This window comes from Dioscorea cayenensis, chromosome 9 (genome assembly GCF_009730915.1).
Source record: "Dioscorea cayenensis subsp. rotundata cultivar TDr96_F1 chromosome 9, TDr96_F1_v2_PseudoChromosome.rev07_lg8_w22 25.fasta, whole genome shotgun sequence".
Classification (NCBI taxonomy): Eukaryota; Viridiplantae; Streptophyta; class Magnoliopsida; order Dioscoreales; family Dioscoreaceae; genus Dioscorea; species Dioscorea cayenensis.
In genome coordinates this window covers 5,239,658-5,259,778 of record NC_052479.1, presented here as the reverse complement: position 1 = coordinate 5,259,778, position 20,121 = coordinate 5,239,658, and the positions used below count along the sequence as shown (strand labels likewise).

The window sequence follows — 20,121 nt, the reverse complement described above, 5'->3', positions numbered from 1 at the left end:
TTATTTACTAAAAATAGCATCGCTTAAACGATAAATTTGAAAAAGAAATTATATTTCATAATTTTTTTAAATGGATTAATAAAAAAATTAAAGAAAATTTCTAAAATAGACAAATAAAAATAACCGTCGAGGACTTGACCCGGATAATTGAAAAATAATTTGTGATTATTTAAGTAATTTAGATTAGGAAAGTTTCTATTTATTTATTTATTTATTTGAAATAATATTTCCTAAAAATTGGGTTTTGTGAACAGAGTACTTCGCGATTTGATTTCCATCGTTTCCATGGCCGCCGCCGCCACGGCAGCTTCGTTGCTTCTCCGGCGAGCACCGTTGCTGCGGTTCCGGCCAGCAAGCGCGCTACCATTGCGGTGCCTCGCCGCCGGTTTCTCCACTGCTGATTCTTCTCCGTCGCAGGGCGCCTCCACCTTCTCTTCCAATAAGGAAGCCTTCCGCCCTAAATTCGGCACTACTCCCCCGGCGACAACTCAGCCTCCTTCGGAGCAGTGTGTGGATCATCCGGAGTACCGGAAGTGGAAGGATCGGGAGGTGGAGATCCTTGAAGACATTGAACCCATTGTCTTCTTTGTCAAGGAGATACTCCATTCTAATAGGTATTGATCTAAACCCTAAAAAGAGATTTTTTTTTTTTTTTTTGTCTTTTTAGGAGGAATTTCCATGTTGTGATGCTTAGTTTATTCGAATGGAATTGTTTGATATATACGCATTCATTTGTGGGATAATTGTTGTGATTATGCAATTTAGTGAGATATTCTTGGATTTCTTTCTTTCTTTATTTTTTTTGAAAGGAACAAACTATAAATTGCTCGAAAGATTCATGCTGGGAGGAAATGGAGAAGAAAAGAGCTCGTTTTGCACCAAAACAATTGTGGAACATTGTTGATCTGAGAAATAAGGCACTGCCATGTTTTCCATGATTTCTAGGATTTTCTTTTTGGACATTGGAACACAATCTGTATAATGCCACTTTAGTGCTAGAATAACACATCTGTCTGTGTGTTGTGTCACTCAACACACTTTGTGGTTTATTTACGATAATTGTGTTTGAAATTCTTGGCTCAGCTCATGAAGTTGGTGTTTTTGAGCAACTTTGTACTTCTATACATGGTTCATGCTTCTTCTATGTTTGCAGTTTGCAATTTGTGTACTTAATAAAAAGTTGCTTTCTTATTTAACATGTTCTGAATATATGCACGACGAATCTGTATATATATTTTCCTTCAGCCTTTCTTTTCCATCTAATGATTGTTTTTCCAAACAGATATAGAGATGGGGAATGTCTGACTGATGAAGATGAGAAGGAAGTGACAGAAAAGCTTCTTGCTTATCATCCACATTCAGAAGATAAAATTGGTTGTGGACTGGATTCTATAATGGTAAGCTAAAGTGCATATTGGGCCATTTCTTTTTTCTGGTTTTCTTCAAATCATTACTATTTCACCATTAAATAATGATTGAAAGCTGAAGCTTAGTCATTTATATGTATTTTCATTTATGAATTAAATGAATGTTCTTAAGTAATACATATTTTTGTGCATTTTTAAAATGACCTCAATTTATTTTGTAGTGATTAGAAGATAAAATGCAGCTGTCATGCAATTCATATTAATAGAACCAAATATTATATAGGTTCTGGCGAGTAGAAGTTTTCTTAGTGTGAGTGGTGAAAGGTTATATTAGGTTCAAAATAGATCAAGCTTGTTTATGAGTTTACGTCTTATGTTCCTTATAACAAATTTGACTCTAGTGCCCCTTGTCAAATTGAACAACTATTGTGACTTTTATGTCAACATCATTGTGTGCAATTTGGAAACTGCCCATGCGGAAGCTATTATAATGATGTAGATGCTGATTCTTCACCAAAACAACACTGAAAACATGTTTAGTTTGAAATCTATTATTCTTCATTGTTAGCTAGGCTATATGCATCTCATATATGTAAATCTCCAAATATTGAATGATTGGCCGCAGACTGACATCAGCTCGACCAACACATTGAACTCTAAAATGTAAGCTGAGTAAACTCTTCACATAAGAATGCAACAGGATGATCTTTTGGCTCAGAATGCCACATGTGTGCTGAAAAAAAGTAGTTTCAGGCTTAAAATTCAATAGTTTAGGTATAGGTGCCCTTAACAATGTGATCTCTGATATCTAATCACAAGGAAAGAACAAAAAGTTGCTTTCTCTATGGTCTAAAAAAAGATGGCACATGGTCTATTTGTTCAACTAGGGAAAGGTTGAAATAAAATGCTTTGGCTCAACCTTATCACAATTAAATTTTTCATTGCTAAGATCATGGTAATGATTAAGGTGATGGGGCCATTGGGAAATTGTATGAAACTGGAAATGAGATATGGTAAAGCATTTTGAATTACGTGCTATATTGCCTTATTACATGCCTCTTCCTGATCTCCAAGCCAATGAATTTTCTTTTCATCTTATGTAGAATAAAAAGGGTATCGTAATTGAATTTGGAGTAGCATCAAGAAAAGTGAATAATGTATAAAACTGATGCAGAAGCTTGGAGCATAAAAACTCAAAGCAGCCTATCTCTTCTTAGTCTGCATGAGCTATCCTTAAAGAATCTTGCTCGGAGACTCTAGACATCTAAATGCCTCATTTACATAGAAAACACAGAAAGTTTCTGAGGATGAAGCGGATAGGGGCAAATTACAGATGACATGATTTTGGTGGTTCTTTGTCCAACAGTTGATTGATTGGTGAACATTGCAGCTGAATCATAGAAGCCCTCAAGAATGTGTATCTATCTCTAAATGTTATTTACTGTAAGATATCACTCTCCTAAATGTGATGCTATTGAAACAAGGAAAATATGATTTTGAGTTCCTTGTGGCATGTGTATAAAGAAGTAAATCTTTCACCATAATAGGAAGGGAAAAGCTTTGTTCTCAGATATATAATTATGATTAACATTCAACTTGTAGAAATTTTTCATATGTATGTAGTGTGCCTATAGCATAACGTGATATGCCATAGGCTTGAGCTACTCAATGTCATCTCTTGGCTACCAATTTGATGATCCAACATAGGATTTTAGGTTTTATGTTGATTTTTATATATGATATTCTAATTATTAAATGTAGAAACTTATTTTAAGGAGTTTATGGCATACGTAGAATGCTATTATCCTTTTTAGCAGGTACATATTGTTATTTAGATAAAGCAGGCGTAAAAATCATTAAACTGATTGTATTAGATAGAACAAATATTACCCTTAACCCACCACTTTATATTATTCGCTTCCTACCATATTATTGTTGTTTATTTATTCCTTTGGTTTCCTAGGTCTTCTCATTTATTTTATCAAGTTGAACATCATAAAATTGTTTTAATTAAGCATACTGTTTATAAAATTAGTAACTTCGGCATCTTGCTGACCGACATCATAAAATTGTTTTAGTTAAGCATACTGTTTTATATATATATATATATATTTACTTTGTTTGACTTATCATTATAATAAAGCCTCTTTCTTTTGTGTATCCTTACTCATGAATTATTTTCTACATCACCACAATGGAAAATGAATTATGTAATGAATTTAAATTGTGTCTTATTTTGCAAGGTTGATAGGCACCCACAGTTTAGAAACTCAAGATGTCTTTTTGTTGTACGTACTGATGGTGGCTGGATAGACTTTTCATACCAGAAGTGCCTTCGAGCATACATACGGGAAAAGTATCCCACTTATGCTGAGAGATTCATTCGTGAACATTTCAAACGTAGCTGATGGTTTTATTTACTACTTTAGCTTGTTGTGTTGCTCATGACTTCCATCAATCCGATCCTTGGTTCTTGAGGTAGATGGTTGACAGACTACATATGATTCGTCTGGTGTACCACTTGCCCAATCTTCTAAATTCAGCAGGAAAATAATCCGGCAAACGTTGTAATACATAAGGGGATGCTGAAAGAATGATGTTTGACCTCCTCAATCTGTGATATTCTGTGCACTTAACAAATTAAGGTCGCGCAGCGTTACTGATTGGAAGGTATCATATCCAACATAATGCAAGTCAGGCGTATGATGAGTTTGAGTTTTAAGATTTTACTAGCTGTTGTTTGTATTTGGTACTATTAATAGTTGTTTTTAGTTTTATATTGTAGAACTGTCGCATTGCAGAGATGGTGCTTAAATGGTCTCCGTATTTTGCCTTTAACTGAGAAAATCATTGTTCTTCCTTCTACGATGTTTCTTAGTTTAACTGCATGATTTTGAAATGCTGGATTCACTTCCTGATATAACTGTCATGTATGTTTCTGCATTGTGGTTATGTTTTTCATTGATGGAAAATAGAGTTAAGCGGAAAAATTAAACAAAAGGGAAAAGTAATGCTTGGATGCTCAAGCAAGTTAAAACTAAAGCTTTTAGGATTTTTCATTTTATTTTTCTTTTATTTTCTCTTAACCGTAAGCACTTATTTTCGTAGCATTTGCAAAAGGGGCCTTGCAAAGGAATATATGTCTTCTCACAAGCATTACTGGAATTTGGCAGATTAAATATCATCAGATTAAGGCCATTTCTTGTGAGACAGATTAGAAGAAGCAAAAGAAAGGAAGAGAAGAAAGTGAAAGACATGTTCATGAAAAATCATACTTGGTTCATTTAGGAAAGTGTTCATTAGTTAATTATCTTCATTACATGCATTGCATCTTTAATGTTTTCCACCTTTTTTTTGCCCAAAAAAAGCACTGTCTGATAATTTTTAAATTCTCCAAAGTCTATAATTCATGATGCATGGAATTTCTAGGTTGACTTGATTTAATTTTCATATTCATTTGCCTTGGAAATAGCAGGACAAGAATGTGCTTTGACTGATTGTAGATAGAGGAAAACAAAATGAAAGAATAGAAATGACTTATCATATGCAATTTCACATTTCATTTTCTCTTTATATGAAAGCACCTACATTATTTTAGCTATCAATGATGACTATTCAAGTCATCATTAGTCTAGACATTTAGATTTGCAAATATTAGTAAATGTTTGAATTGCTAAAACCACAGGACAATTCTCCACATATAACATTTATGTCACATAGTTCACTTTAAACATCTCATATAGAAATATGATTTTTATTTTTTGACACTGTTTTCATGTAGTTTACTGTAAACATCTCACATGGAACTAGAATTTTAGTTTTTTGACAAAAAAAATGTCTTTGTCATTGAACTTTAGAAATAGGAATATGACAAGGTTCCACATATAACATTGAATCTCACATATTCAATATACTGTAAACATCTCACTTAGAACTGTGATTTTATGTTTTTTCAGCAAAGAAAATTCAAACTCCTTGTTGTTGGGACCTTAGGAACAGGATTCAGACAATTTTCCACATATGACATTGATTTCACATGGTTAGTATAAACATCTCATCATGGAAATAAGAATTTTATTTCTCAACATAGAAAGTCATTACTTGTTGGACTTTAGAAACAGGATTAGAGCATGACAGTAAGGACACATTTGGTAGATGTAGGAAAAGAGGATCATTAGGAAGTCTACTATTTCATGTTCTCCATTGCCTTACTTTTCCACACCAATCTTCACTCCCTTTATTCCCACTAAAGATAGGAAAGAGAAAGAATAGACCATATGAAAGAGAGAGAGAGAGAGAGAGAGATATAGATATATATACACACACACACAAATGTGTATTTTTATATTTATATATAAATATATATATAGTTATAGATGTATAGAGAGAGAGCATAGGGACTTGAGTTGCATTTTCTTCTTTTTAAAGTGATATGCATGGGGAAGTGTATAGGCAGACTGGTAATTCCCATTTCAACAAAGAAAGGTAAGTGTTGCAGTATTAAGGCTTCTGCAGCTTTGCTAATGAAATCATCTCTGGTTGCAAACCCCAAAGTCATGAATGCTTTGGACTTCCTGCTTTCTTTCTTTCTTTCTTTAAAGGTATAGAGATAAAAAATAAAAATTTAAAAAAAAAAGAATAAAGCAAAGAAACAAAACAAAAACAAAAGGAGGGAGAAAAGAAAAGTTAGTGTATTGTTTTCATTTGGCAATTAGAGTGTTGCCTTTTGTTTGGTGAGACTCTTTCAGGTTCAAAGTTTGTGGCTTTCTTGCTGACTTTCACTGTTACTTGGTTTAAAAACTTTAGAGAGGACTTGTTGTTGTTGTTGTTGTTGTTGTTCTGCTTTAATTTTTTTACTTACTTATATTTATTTATATTTTTTTGGTGAATTTGTGTTTGATTGATGATGATCTCTTGATTTGTTGAATAAGAATTGCTTTTATTGTGTCATTAACAAAGTACAAAGTGATTTTTGTGCAGTCATTATTCTTTCTTGCTTTATTTTGAGATGATGCTGCTGCTGGAGAAAGCCTGGTATTCAGGTCTTGTGTTTGTTTTTAAATGGACTTCTTAAACTTATCTGCTTATCATTAGCATCAATCTAATCCCTTATTATTGTTTTCATCTTGTTCTTTTATTTATTCTTTCTGTATATTTGAAACTATGATTACCAGTGGTGTTATTTTTAATTAATTGTTTTTAAAAAATCATTAAAAGGCATTCACTTTGAAATGGTAGAGAAGTCACCGAGGTGGACTAAGTTTTTTCAATTTAAATATTCATTTGTCTTTGAAGCGGGAAAGTGTTATTTGATTTTGAATTAAATCCACTCTGAAATTTTATATAAAATTTTTTATCTCATTCTCTTTGCTTTATGATAATATTTTGTAAAATAAAAATTATAACTACTAGAATTAATATTAACTTCAAATTATTTTAGGGATGTCAACACCAATTAAAATTAGGAGTTTGAGTTTTCAATTTGAGCTCACGGAGTTGCTATTTTTTATATGGAGTTAGGGTTATAATTTTTTCAATTTATAAGTTAAAAATAAAACAAGTAATTTTATGGGGAAAAAAATATACATATTATTATGAAATAGAATAATTTTTTTTTAAAAATGAAGCTAAAAAACTGAAATGTTTGGGAGGGAAACAGAAACTGTAAAAAGTAGACAAAGGTACTGTAACCATTTTTTTTCCTGTATGGAGACAACAACAAAGCAATTGCAACAAAAGTTGGATGAGACATTATCATCTACTATTTATGAAACATATAATTACTTCTTTAAAAAAAATGTTTTACATATTTACCCCTAGACAAACATGAAATTTCAAGTATTTTTTTGTATCAATTTTTTTTTTTCATTTTGGTTGACTTAAGTTTTAACCTTCTCATATTAAAGTATCAAATAGGTTTTTATTTTTATTTTTTTCTAAAATTAACAACAATCAAATTTTTTTTCCTAAGAATATCATTGATGTTTGCATTTGTCAATGATTTAATAATGTTGTTCGGTGACGCTTTTTGAAAATAACACTACATGAAGCGGTTAGATATTCAAAATTTTCAATAAAAATATTCATTGAAATTGATCTTGAAAATTTTATTGAGGTTTTTCTTCATTTTAATTCTATAATTTATTAAATCTAGTACATATAGATTTATCATAATATGAATCCTCCATTTATTTCTCTACCAAATGGATATTAATTATTGATATAATGCTCAATGTGTCGGCACTAAGTTAAAGTCCACATAATAAATCAAGCAAAGAAAAAATTGTTGGTGTTTTTTATTTTTAAAATATAATGAAATAAAATAGACGTTCTCTATAGATTTTTTTCAAATAATAAATTGAAAAAAGACAAATCTTTCCATGGTCAACATGGTTTGCACAAAAAGCTCATAAACCAGTGGCAACAAAAAACGACATTGTTAAAAAAATAAAATAAAAAATTATTTATTTTAAAACACCATAAAATTTAATTTATTACCCATCTCTACTCTAATATCTCTCGCGTCTCTCACATAAAATTTAATTTATTACCCATCTCTACTCTAATATCTCTCGCGTCTCTCACAAAAAACCTCTTGGTCTCTTTTCTATTTAAGTTTTACGTAATAAAATCGAAAATTTAAAATAAATAAAAAAAAATCTTGGTTATCTATTTCACTTGAATTAAAATTATAATCAGTCTAAAATATAATTTCCCCACTCCTGTTACAAGTTGGGTTTAAAATTAAATAGATCACCTTTAAAATTAGCTCTAGATTAAAATATCATTTATAGCTTAAATTACATTTAAAACAATTAACACATCCAATAGTCTCTTGATCTATTCTCACTTAATCTCTTAAGTAATGTGTTTGGTTTATTGTCACCCACTCCCCTAAATACGTAAGGTGTTTATCCTTGTTGAAAGAACAAATTTAAAATTTAGTATATACACAATCTTAAATTTGATATACGTAAAGTGAAGGGCGCAAGAATATAAAGAGGGATTAACTCCACTCTTGTACATATTCTTAATACATAACTTGTCTCCATTCCAGTAAAAAAATAAATAAATAAATAATTAACACAATTTATACACTATTAAAATTAAAATTATACTATTATATATATATTATTAAAAAATATTTAAAAAATTATAACTTTTGAATAAATTTCAAGCTGTTTAACTCCATTCAGAGCATCAACTCTGAAAGTTTCTAACCCCACATTTTTTTCCAAAATGCTTTAAAAAAACAAAAATTCCCTGTTCACTTTCAGTCCAACTAATACACACACATACAAAAATAAATCAATAAATAAATTAGTAATAATAATAATAATTTATTTATTTATTCATTTATTAAAAAGAAATAAAAGAGAGTGGCCAGTGAAGCAGTGTGACAGTGTGTAGTAGTCCCTCTCTCTCTCTCTTTTCATCTCTTCTTCTTCTTCTCTTCCGCATTTCAACAAACACCTTCTCTTCATCTTCATCTTCATCCATGGCGTCCTTCTCCTCTCCACCACCATCATCCACGCCATGAACATCCTCTCCCTCTCTCTATGGACTCTCTCTACTGCCCTGAACCCCCCATCCTCTTCTCCTCCCCTCTTCGCTTCACCCCTCACCCTGATGACTTCCATCCCCATCTCTCCCACCTCCTCTCCTCCGAATCCCACCCTTCCGACCACTTCTCCGGTGTTGACGCCCATTACTCCCCCGCTTCCCGTTCCCAGATCGTCTTATGGCTCGCCAGAGCCACTGCACGGATCGGCTTCTCCCCGACGACTCTTTCTCCTCGCTGTCAACTACCTCGATCGCTGCTTCCTCCCTGGAGCTGGCCCTGGCCTTCATCTCCAGCCTGATAAGCCATGGATGTCACGCCTCTCCGCCATTGCTTGCCTTTCCCTCGCCGCCAAGGTCGAAGAACAACACGTCCCTCTCCTCCTCGATCTCCAATCCCTTGCCGCCGCCGCCGGCGCCGAAGACGACGACGGCGGCGGCCATGGATCTTATTTCTTCGAGCCCAAGACCGTCCGCCGCATGGAGCTCCTCATCCTCTCCTCTCTCGGCTGGCGCATGAACCCCGTCACTCCTCTCAGCTTCATCGACCTCCTCCTCCCAAACTTCAACCTTTCCTGCGCCTCCTCCCTCCTCTCCGCCATCTCCGACTGGCGATGGGTCCAGCATCCTCCCTCCGCCTGGGCCTCCGCCGCCATTCTCCACTCCATTGGCGACGACCAAGACCCACAAATCCAGAGCTCACTCTCATTGCTCAACGCCTCAAAGGTCCGACCTTTATTTCAATGCACACAAAACTGTTTGATGAAATGCCAATTTATACAAACACTCTGAAAATTTCCCCACATTTCTTGAATTTCAGGATCACATTGAAGAGTGTTTACACGTAATCCAAGAAGCCACAAAGCACACCCACAAACACATTGCATTGAATCACCATTTCTCATACTCTCCGTCATGCCCGGCCAGCCCGAACGCCGTCATCGGCTCATGTTTCAGCTGCGAGAGCTCATCGGTCCCTTCATCCCCCGACCGGCCTTCGAAAAGGCCTCGACAAAGCTCAGAGTAATAAGAATGCAACACAAGAAGCAACACTGAACTAGTTTGATCAGACTTGGTAGTCTACTCAATTAGTCTTAGTAGTATTAGTATCACTAGTAGTAATATTAATAGTAGTAGTGGTAGTAGTAGTAGTAGTAGTGAAACTAGTTTGGTGTTGTTTGGAGTGTGTTGTGTTTAATGTTTGGTGGGAATGAGGAAGAGTTAGCTCTGTGTTTATTTGGAATGATGGAAATGGTTGTAGTGTTGATGTTGAAGAGAAGGAGATTGCTTGCCATCTTTGTTCTGTTTGCTTGAGAGATTTGGAGTGTTGGGGAGGTTGATAGAGCTCTTTCTTTTGGAGCAATTTTGCTTTTTTTTATTTGAGGAAGAGAGAAAGAGCAGAGATGGCTGGCATTTTCTTCAGTGAAAAACAAAGATAACACCTTTGTCTTATTTCTCTTCTCTGTATTTATCTATCCATTGCTCTCTCTCTCTCTTGTAGTCTTGACAGTCTTGTTGTTTTCATTCTTTCTTTCCTTTTTGTTCTATTGTTCTTTCAATTTTTGTGGATGTGTTTCTTTAGGGTTAACTAACTAAAATAATAAAATGTCCAAAACTAAAGAAAAGAAAGAAAAATATGGAAGGGCCAAAAAAAAAATAAAAATAAAAATAAAAAGTATTTTGTTAGTTATGATATTTTTGCCACTGCAATAATAGTTTAACAGTTAAAACATTTAATTTCTATGCAGGAGATTGAGAGTTGAACTGTTGAACTTTCTTTAATAGTTTAACAATTAAAACATTTAATTTCTATGCAGGAGATTGAGAGTTGAACTTTCTCTCACCTGGTGAAGATGTAATAATTTAAAAAAAAAAGTTTCTTGAGTGGATATGATATTATAGTCATTTTTCAATTTAATCATGAAATTTCAATTTGTATCATTTTGGTTATTCAAATTCAATTTGTGTTCACTGAGAGAGATCGAGTGGATTCTCAAAGAGAATTTAATGACATATATGCTGAATTTATCATTTCAACATTAAAATATGTCACATTATCAAAGAGAGCCCCAGTGTTCCATGTGCTGTATATTAATAAGAGTGATCACATGCTCTTCATCAATGGCATGTTATGTCCGTGTTACTGTGTATGCTAATTGAGAGGCAAATTGGTGTTAATGTGACAATTATAGCACACATGTCATCAAGTTCTACCCAAAATCCTTTTAGTATTTTTTTTGGTGAGCACAAATTAAAATTGAATGACTAAAATAATACAAATTAAAGTTAGATGTTCAAAATAAAAAAATAATCATAGTTTCACTTGTATTTACCCGATTATGTCGTTTTTATAGATTAAGGGTTGGTTTAGAAAACATGTTTGAGACTCTCTATAATCTTCAGTATTCATTTGTCATTAAAAAGGTTAATGTTAAAATGACTAATAATTTTTATGATTTTCGGTGCATGAAGAATTAATGTCTTGGAAAAAGAAGTTGGAAAATGACTTAATCTTATTTGTTTGTGTTTTTTTCTTTGGGTTTGTTTGATTTTTGAAGTGATATTAAACTTTAATGGAAAGTTTTGAGCTGTTTTCAAACAATTTGAATCTTATTCAATAAAGTCAATAAGATAAGATTAGTTAACCACACTTTTGACAACTTACGCTTTTAGGATTAAAGTAAGTAATTATAGATCAAATATGAATTCATTAATCCATATGAAATAATTAGAGAATAAATTAACTAATAAAACACGCTCTGTTTTGAACTTCTATAAAGAATAACATGATTAGTAGATTGAGATAATTCAATGTTATAAAAGGAATAATATATTTTGAACCAAAATTTATCATGTGAATTATTATTATTATTATTATTATTATTATTATAAAGAGAAAAAAATGAATTGTTTGACTTTAAAGAACAGTGTAAAAAAAGAAAGCAAGGATTCCAAGACAAAACCCTAGCATGCCATGGACATTTTTTAGGGTTCTATACTGACAACATGCCAAAGAGAACCAACACTAACAATCCTTTTTAAGTTTAATTAATGCTAATCAAACATTAAATAATTGAAAACATAAAGAAATTAAAATAATAATAATTATTATTAAAAATAGTGATTAGAAAACTAGTGATCTTCTCTTTATTTTAAGAGATCACAACCACTATTGTCCTTAGTAAAGAACTTGTGTTCTATGTTTTACTGTTCTTGTGAGTGACTTTGGAGTTCAAACCTTTCCATTTCTTTTTATTTATTTATTTATTTATTTGACTTGTTTGCGTGGACCAAGAAACCAAACCTGAGTTCTAGTGGTCCTTAAATTGTTCTTATTTCATGTCATTGTCTCTTATTTATGTACATGCATACATATATATATATATACATATGTGTATATGCACACAGTTATCTTTAATTTTTAAAAAAATTTGATATTTCATGGTTGTTTTACTATTCAATTTTTATATATTATTAACATAACAATTAAATAATTTAACTCATTGACTGAACCAGCTGTTCTTTATTTTAATACTAAGATATTATGTATAATTAACTATATAAAAAAATATAATTGATAATTATTATTTTATAATTTGTAAGTCTTGTATTGAAATAAGTTTTTTTTCTTCCTTAAAATTGAAAAACTAATGCATTATTAGTTCTTGTGTCTATATATTTGCAAAATATTCAATATATTATCAGTGATTTAGAAAAACAATCAATTACAGTCTTTCATAATTGATAAACATTCAATTTTATATCCAGAAATTGTGTTGAACGATAGGATTGAATAAAGAGATAAAAAATATACATATTTAATTTTTTTAGTTGACAAATAATTATTTATGTAGTACAAAGTAAAAATAATTCCATGCATGTACAACTAAGGGATGTTCATGAATAATCATTGACAACCTAACAAAAGAATTTTGAGACAAACTCAATACACCTAAAGTAGGGTACATTCACAAAGTAAAAGAGCCACACAAAGGTTTAAAAAGTTTTTTTTGGCTAAGTTTCATTTCACTCTCTAGTCCTACTTCTTTTTTCTATTTTTTTTTAAATAAAAAATTTTATTACCATTTAGGATTTATAATTATTTCGTGTTTATATATTACGCTATTGAGACTTTCTTATGTTAAACAAAATTAAAATATATTATTAATATACAGATAACTTTATTATATGACTGAATTTTTATTTTTTATTTTTAAATTATATAAAGTGGATAAATATTGTCAAAAAGCGTATAAATGCAGAGTTAATAATTCAATATATATGTGTTCTCATTTTGAATGAGCTGAGATTTGAATTTGTCTTTTTAGTAAAAACATAAACACTTTATATTAAGGACTCGGTGCCAATAGATCCAGAGGTATATATATATATATATATTGAAAAAAAATGTTTTATTTTGATTTTGATTTTGATTATTGTGTGATGGGGTTTGAACGAAGATGAGATTTGTCTTGTATTGAGAAACAAGGGATCTATGTTTTGGTTTTGGTCCAAGTTCAAAAGTTTGGAAAGATCTGTGAAACTTGAGGGCCACTCAATAATTGTGGAATAATATGATTACAACTCTCACTCTTTTTTGACTCATTCTTCCCATCCCATGCAAACCCACAACACACATACTGCTTTCTATTTGTTTACCAAAAATATTAAAAAGGACTTTTTATTTATTTATTCTTGTTTGTAGTAAGAAATTTCAGTCAAGTTGACAAATTGTGTGGATTTTAGAGCAAGTGCATTACTTTTCCTCCCTTGTAAATTCTCTTTGTTTTTTTAAAGAGTTTTTTACCCCTCTTTTCTCTTTTGTTTGTTGTTCACTTAATGAATTTCTCAAAATGTATGTAGAATGATGTACAACAAAACTTGAGTGAAGAAAAATCAAATGTTTTCTTGACTCTTGTGGATAAAAATAATAATAAAATATTTTTGTGAAATAATTATTAATTAATATAAAATCAGACTAATAAACTAAAATACATATTCTATTAAACATAACAACAAAAAAATTCTATTTATATATATATATATATATATATAAATTATTTATACTATTGTAAAAGTGTGCAATTACTAACATGCTCTAATAAAAATCATATTTACTAACATTCAATTGCAAATCCTATGCTTGACATTCAAATTGCAAATTTAAAAACTCATATTGATAATTTTTTTTTAAAAAAAATAAACTGAACAGAAAATAAATAAATAAATAAATAAATGACCATCGGCCAACAACCTTATGATAGTACTGCGTGTAAGCGCAATTTTTTTTCATAATATAGTTGATAATTTAATGAGCGCGGGAGTGTGATGATATGTTCACTTTGTACAAGCAAATAAATAAATAATATAAAATTGTTTTGTTATAAAATTTGGTTAGTTGATTTATGAATCAAGGTGCATAACCAAATATAGTTTTTACAAAGGTATAACTATACAAATGTTTGCCTTGATTAGAAAAAGAACGGATGTTGGAGAGAGTGTAAAATGGGGCAACATGGCAGTGAAGGAACAGTGTGAATTAATGTGGAAGGTGGATTGCATTAGTGGTGGAAAAACAGTGGACATTTTGGTAGCTTCTGATATATCATTGCTTTCCCACCACCTTCTCTCTCAATAGTATTTAATTGGCAACTTGAATTCCATGCCAACTTCTCTGCCATAGCAACTCAGAATGTTTCTTCTTTGCCATCCACCAATACTTCAATTGTAAATGATAGGACTTGGACCTCTTGGTTAGAGTTAGATAGGGGTTGCACTTAAGTGCACAACTCTTTTCATGTGTGTATGTCACACTCTTTATGTATGTTGGGTCCAAAGTCATTCAGTTGAGTCAAACTAAATCAATTGCTTTCAAAATCTAACAAGAATATTGTAATTTTAATTTTAACAACTGTTAGTTCCGCCGGTGTGGTTTATGAGTTTTAAGGAACACTCAAGCACTCATAAAAATCTCACACAAACCAACAAAGAAAGAGACACACAAATAAACACAATAAGACACACAACGTTGGTAACCTAGTTCGGCGTCCACTCGTCTACTTTTGGGGGGCCAAGCCCGGAGATAAATAATCCACTAAAAGAGGTAAAAATAGATGAGTACAAATACTTGTCACTCACACTCTCAACAATAAAGATCACTACCCTCTATAGATTGTCGCTGCTCACACACTCTCCTCCAAGAGTCACTCAAGAGTCACACTTACAATCTACGAGCAAGTGAGCTTTATATGACACCTCAACGTCCCAAATATAGCACATACCTCTTTTTAGAATCTCCGCACTACTAATTTAAAAATCATGCTGAAATTAGTCATTGCTGAACTCTTGTTAGTAACATAAGTTGCAACATGGCCCGCATCACCGACTTGATCGAGTTCCGTTACGCTATGGGACAACCTCAAGACCCATCAACCTCCTGATCATGCTTAGTCCTAGTCGATGCGACCAAATCTCCCGATCCCGATCGCAGGCAACTAGCCTACCTCCTCGCCTCCTCATCACGCAGTCCCTCGCGCAGCAGGCGACGTCCCTTGTGCGTCTTCATGAAACTTGCCAAACTTAGTCTTCAATCTTCTAAGTTTGGTCTTCAAAGATTCTCCAAACTTGATCTTCAATTCACCCAAGTTTGGTCCTCAAATCTTGCCTTCAATAGACTTCAATCAATCCTCATCAAGGATTCTTCAAATCATATCTTCATTCATACCATGAATAGATCTTTCTTTAATTAAGCTCCACCATATTTGGTCTTCAAGATATTTGCCTTGCACTCCAAGTCTCCTTGCCATGTCACAATGCTTGCCACATCATCAATTATGCTTTGTCACCTTAGTTGCCACGTCACTTGGTCTAGGTGTCAAATCATGCCAATTTAAATAGTGTGGTTGCACTAACAACAACTACGTACAAAGACTAAAAAAATTCTCACTGGCGTTTTTAGACTATTGGCATGACGAGAGAAACTGTAAAAGAAATTATAGAAGAAAAATGAGGTTTCAACCTTTTAAATCTGGGATTTTAGATGGCAGTCGATTTTTTCTTAACATTAATAATTTTATATTGTTATATCCCTGTGTTTTATTTAGGTTCAAAAATATATTTTTAATCCATTAATTTACAGTTTGAGAGAGGTGTTATGTACTATCTCACTTTAAACTTTTTCTCCATGATAAATTTTGTTTGTTTTATTAAATTTAATTTTATTAAATCAAGAAATACATGATTAAGAAAGGTTATTATTTTTCTAAACATATATATATATATATATATTGATTAATTTGGAAATTTAATCTACCATGCTCTTAATAATCCATTGTTTTTATGTTTTTGTGTTAAGTTGTGTGAAGTTTGGAGTTATATGAAGGCTAGATATTTATTTATAAATAGTTTTATTTATTTATTTATTTTTAAAAAATATGGACAAGCAATTATGAGGATTTGAACTTTCAACGATTGATTTGGGGGAAAAATGAAATAAAATAATATCATCATCATTGTTTTGGTGTCATTAGTTTATTAATTTGTTAAAAATATACTTCTAATACAGATAAAACTATAAGATTTCTAAGGGATTTATTTTGAAATAATATAATCTATACATATGTGATACATGTTTCATGGTTGATCAAATTTAATGCTAGATATAACTGTTTGAGTTATATATATATATATCGTCATGGCCATTATACCTTTTTCTTAAAATAATAAATGCTCTTTTGTAGTTTTAAAAATACCATATATAATATTAATTTCAACACATGTATTAACATTACTATGGTAAATAATTGATGTGTACCTTCAATAATTCTTTTTACTAAATTTATTACATAAAGTACATAAAAACTCATGAAAAGCATCACACATGCATGCTCCTTCAATAACTCACAACTCGTAATCAAATATAAATGGCTACCTAGATAGATTGAATGCATGAATTATGCAAGATTTTTTTTTTTTTGATAAAATATGTGTAAGTCATGTGTCAAAGACATATGCAGGCGTTGAGTTATTACTTCAACACACAAGTCTAGTCATATTACTTAAGTTGAAATTTGAACCCATCTTTTCAGTAGAAAATGAACACTTTACACAAAGGAACTGAACACTTCACACAAGAGAACCGATATCAATAGACTATACAGTTATTGGTAAATTATGCAATATCTTACCAAAATTTAAAAATCAATTAATGTCCATAAATGATGTGGACAAAGAGATCAAGAATGAGTCCACAAAGTGTTGGTTTATAAGGCTCAAAGATTGAAGTGTAGAAATATACATAGGAAACAAGAATGATGAGACGTGGGAGGTCCACAAGAATCACATGCATGCAATGCTTCCAATTTCTAAATCACATGAACTACACCTCTTTGCATTCATTCATTCTCTCTCTTATCATATAAATCATCATTCATATAAATATTGTTCATAATTCTTCACGGGGATTGAGAGAGGGGTTTTAATACATTGATGGAGTAAGGAAAGGATAAAAGAGAGTTAAGATAGAATCAAGATATATATATATATATATATACACAAAATAAGACAAAAAGAGATATATATATATATATATTGTAGTGTAGGAGACGAGGAAACCACATTGAATGCCCATTAGTGCCATGCAAATGAAGCTTGCGGTATATATATATATAGATAAATATATATATATATTCTTTCAGGTCTTATTTATATGTCCACTTTAATGTGGACTAAGAAAATCAGTTAAAATTAATTAATAATTTTAAATTTATAAAAAAATTATATCAATTTTTAAAACTTACTTTTATTTAAAAGTCTATTATGATTGCATTAATGTTTCTCAAATTTTTAAATTATACCTTTTTTTCCCTCTCTCAAAATGGTACTTTATGTTTTTTAAAAAATATTAAACATATAAAAATAAATTTAAAATAAATAATAAATTTGAAAAACTATTTAATGCTTCATAGAATTTTTAAATAGACATATAAAAAGGAAACAAGAGAAAATAAAATATAAATAAGACTAGAGGGGGAATACATTATACAAAAGTTAGATGCCTAAAATTAGATGCATTTATACTAGAAAGAGAATATATTATACAAGAGAGAATGAATACATGTAGAAATCACGTGTCTAAAATATATAGTAGCAATATATCTAAGGGGCATTTATTGGGAGAAAATTAAGTGGCTTGAAATGAAATATAGTGCACTTCTCTACAATGAGTGGAAGTTAATATTAGCTTCTAATAATTATGGTATTTATTTTATAGAAAGTGAAAAAATCTTGAAATAAAAGAAAGTAGAGGGGAAATTGGTTTATATAAAATAATATTTCTCTATTTAATAAAAAAATTCTTGAAATAGGTTTATTTTATAGTAAAAAATAAAAGTAATGAAGCAGTGCAAATGAGTATTAAAAATGGGAAAGAAAATCCATATAAGTAAATGACCAATTTGCTTCCCCAAAATGTCCTTTCACTCTTTAATTATATTAAAATATTATCCGGATAATTGAATTCAAACTAATGTCACTTAGACCCTTTAAATTATACATAAAATATATTTTTAAAGATGTATCATTCGAGAAATTTCCTAACAAAAATTATGTATATATATATACAAGTAAGCATATAAATTTTTTTTTTTCTCTTTTTACATATCTCGAATTTCAAAATCATAATTTTCTAAATTTTAATATACAAAACATGTAACAATTTTTTTTATATACCTAGGAGAGTAATATTGTAATTTTTTATTTTTTTAAAATGTATGGAGAGAGAAATACAATTGTGGACTTCACATAGCATATGTCTGAATCAATACATATGTCAATAATAATAAAAATGTATTATATTAAGAGACATGACATATCTGACACATCATGATCATAACACTCTAAAACTTAATACTTAATTCAAACAAGTTGAAGTGACATATTTTGGTATAATTTATGAGGGTATATATATTATTGTAATTTTATGTGTGTTTTGTATAGTGAGACAGAAATAATATTGTTGTAGACTTTACAGAGTTGGCATGAAAGAAGAATTTGTCTGATATTAAAGTGGAGGCCACAAGATATGAAGATGAAGTTGAAGATGAAGATAGAGAAATTAAAGACAGTAACATTAAAGAAAAAGTGTAGGGTCATGCATGCATGCAGTCCATGCAGTCCATGCAGAGTGCATGCAGTACTGTGTAGATTGGAGTCTTGTGAGTTGTGACTGAATCAGCCTTCACAGGGACAGCTCATGGAGAAAGACATTGCTGCTTTCTCTCACTGTGGGGGTGTGTGTGTGTATATATATATATATATATATATGTAACACTTGTTTATATTTATATATGAGAGGATACAGTAGCATATTAGATGGTAATCTGACGGTAATGATCATTATAAACAGTTCAAAACGCATTCTATGATATCATATAGTAACTTGGATGGTAAAAAGATGTACAATCTTATATAAATAAACAGCTATTGGATGATGATCCAACAGTTGTGATTAAATATCTTTAGAGAACAGTAATTTAGAGACTTGGCTAGATTATCTTATATATATATAATATGTGAGTGTAAATATTTGAGGCATAGCAAAGATAGAGGTTATTTATATTATAAGGTGCTTATGTGTATATATATCGTTTACATATGATTGATACAAATGGGCCTACTCACTCTTATTTTCTTGTTTTGTTTGCTTTAGTAATTCCAAAGAAATTTAATCATTCAAAATAAATATATTTATTTTGACATAGGACCATTTGGGTACTATTTGGTTGTTTTGTAGGTGGATTTAGATAATTTATTTGAGAGACTTTTCCATGGACCGAATCCTATGCTACAACATTATATATGACAGCTAAAATTGTTTGTGTATGTAGAGGATAAAATTATTATTATTTTTATAAAAGTAGTAATAAAAAAAAATATTTGCAAGAATTTACTTACCATAGTTAAGTTCATGTAAATAGAATTGTCAACATCAAAATATAAAAATACAAAGGATGTTTCAAATGAAGACTCTGAATAGAATTAAATTTAAAAAGGACAACCGGAGGTCCACAATTATAGTTTGCCCACATTTCTCAAAACAAAAATAAAAATAAATAAGGGTTGTTTTGTATTGTTTTTGTTTTTCTGTTTTTTTTCTTTTTCTTTTTGTTTTGATTTTGTTGTTACCAATTTTTTG

The 20,121-nt window shown here is 30.9% G+C and overlaps 2 protein-coding genes across 3 annotated transcripts; both read left to right on the top strand.

Annotated features, from left to right (window-relative positions):
• The first annotated feature begins 238 nt into the window (after nucleotides 1-238).
• On the top strand, nucleotides 239-4,229 carry LOC120268290 (protein DCL homolog, chloroplastic). 2 transcript variants are annotated; one of them, XM_039275734.1, is made up of 3 exons: nucleotides 239-614; nucleotides 1,283-1,397; nucleotides 3,611-4,229. In XM_039275734.1, the coding sequence occupies exons 1-3, from the start codon at nucleotides 286-288 to the stop codon at nucleotides 3,773-3,775; spliced, it is 609 nt and encodes a 202-aa protein (XP_039131668.1). In that variant the 5' UTR covers nucleotides 239-285; the 3' UTR covers nucleotides 3,776-4,229. The 2 variants fall into 2 exon arrangements, with proteins under 2 accessions (XP_039131668.1, XP_039131669.1); XM_039275735.1 differs by lacking the exon at nucleotides 3,611-4,229 and adding an exon at nucleotides 2,471-2,967.
• A 4,625-nt stretch (nucleotides 4,230-8,854) lies between these two features.
• Nucleotides 8,855-10,404, top strand: LOC120268307 (cyclin-D3-2-like). The gene is given in 3 exon segments (XM_039275753.1): nucleotides 8,855-9,160; nucleotides 9,162-9,653; nucleotides 9,748-10,404. Coding segments are annotated over 3 exon segments (933 nt in total). The 5' UTR covers nucleotides 8,855-8,926; the 3' UTR covers nucleotides 9,955-10,404.
• Nucleotides 10,405-20,121: the final 9,717 nt, after the last annotated feature.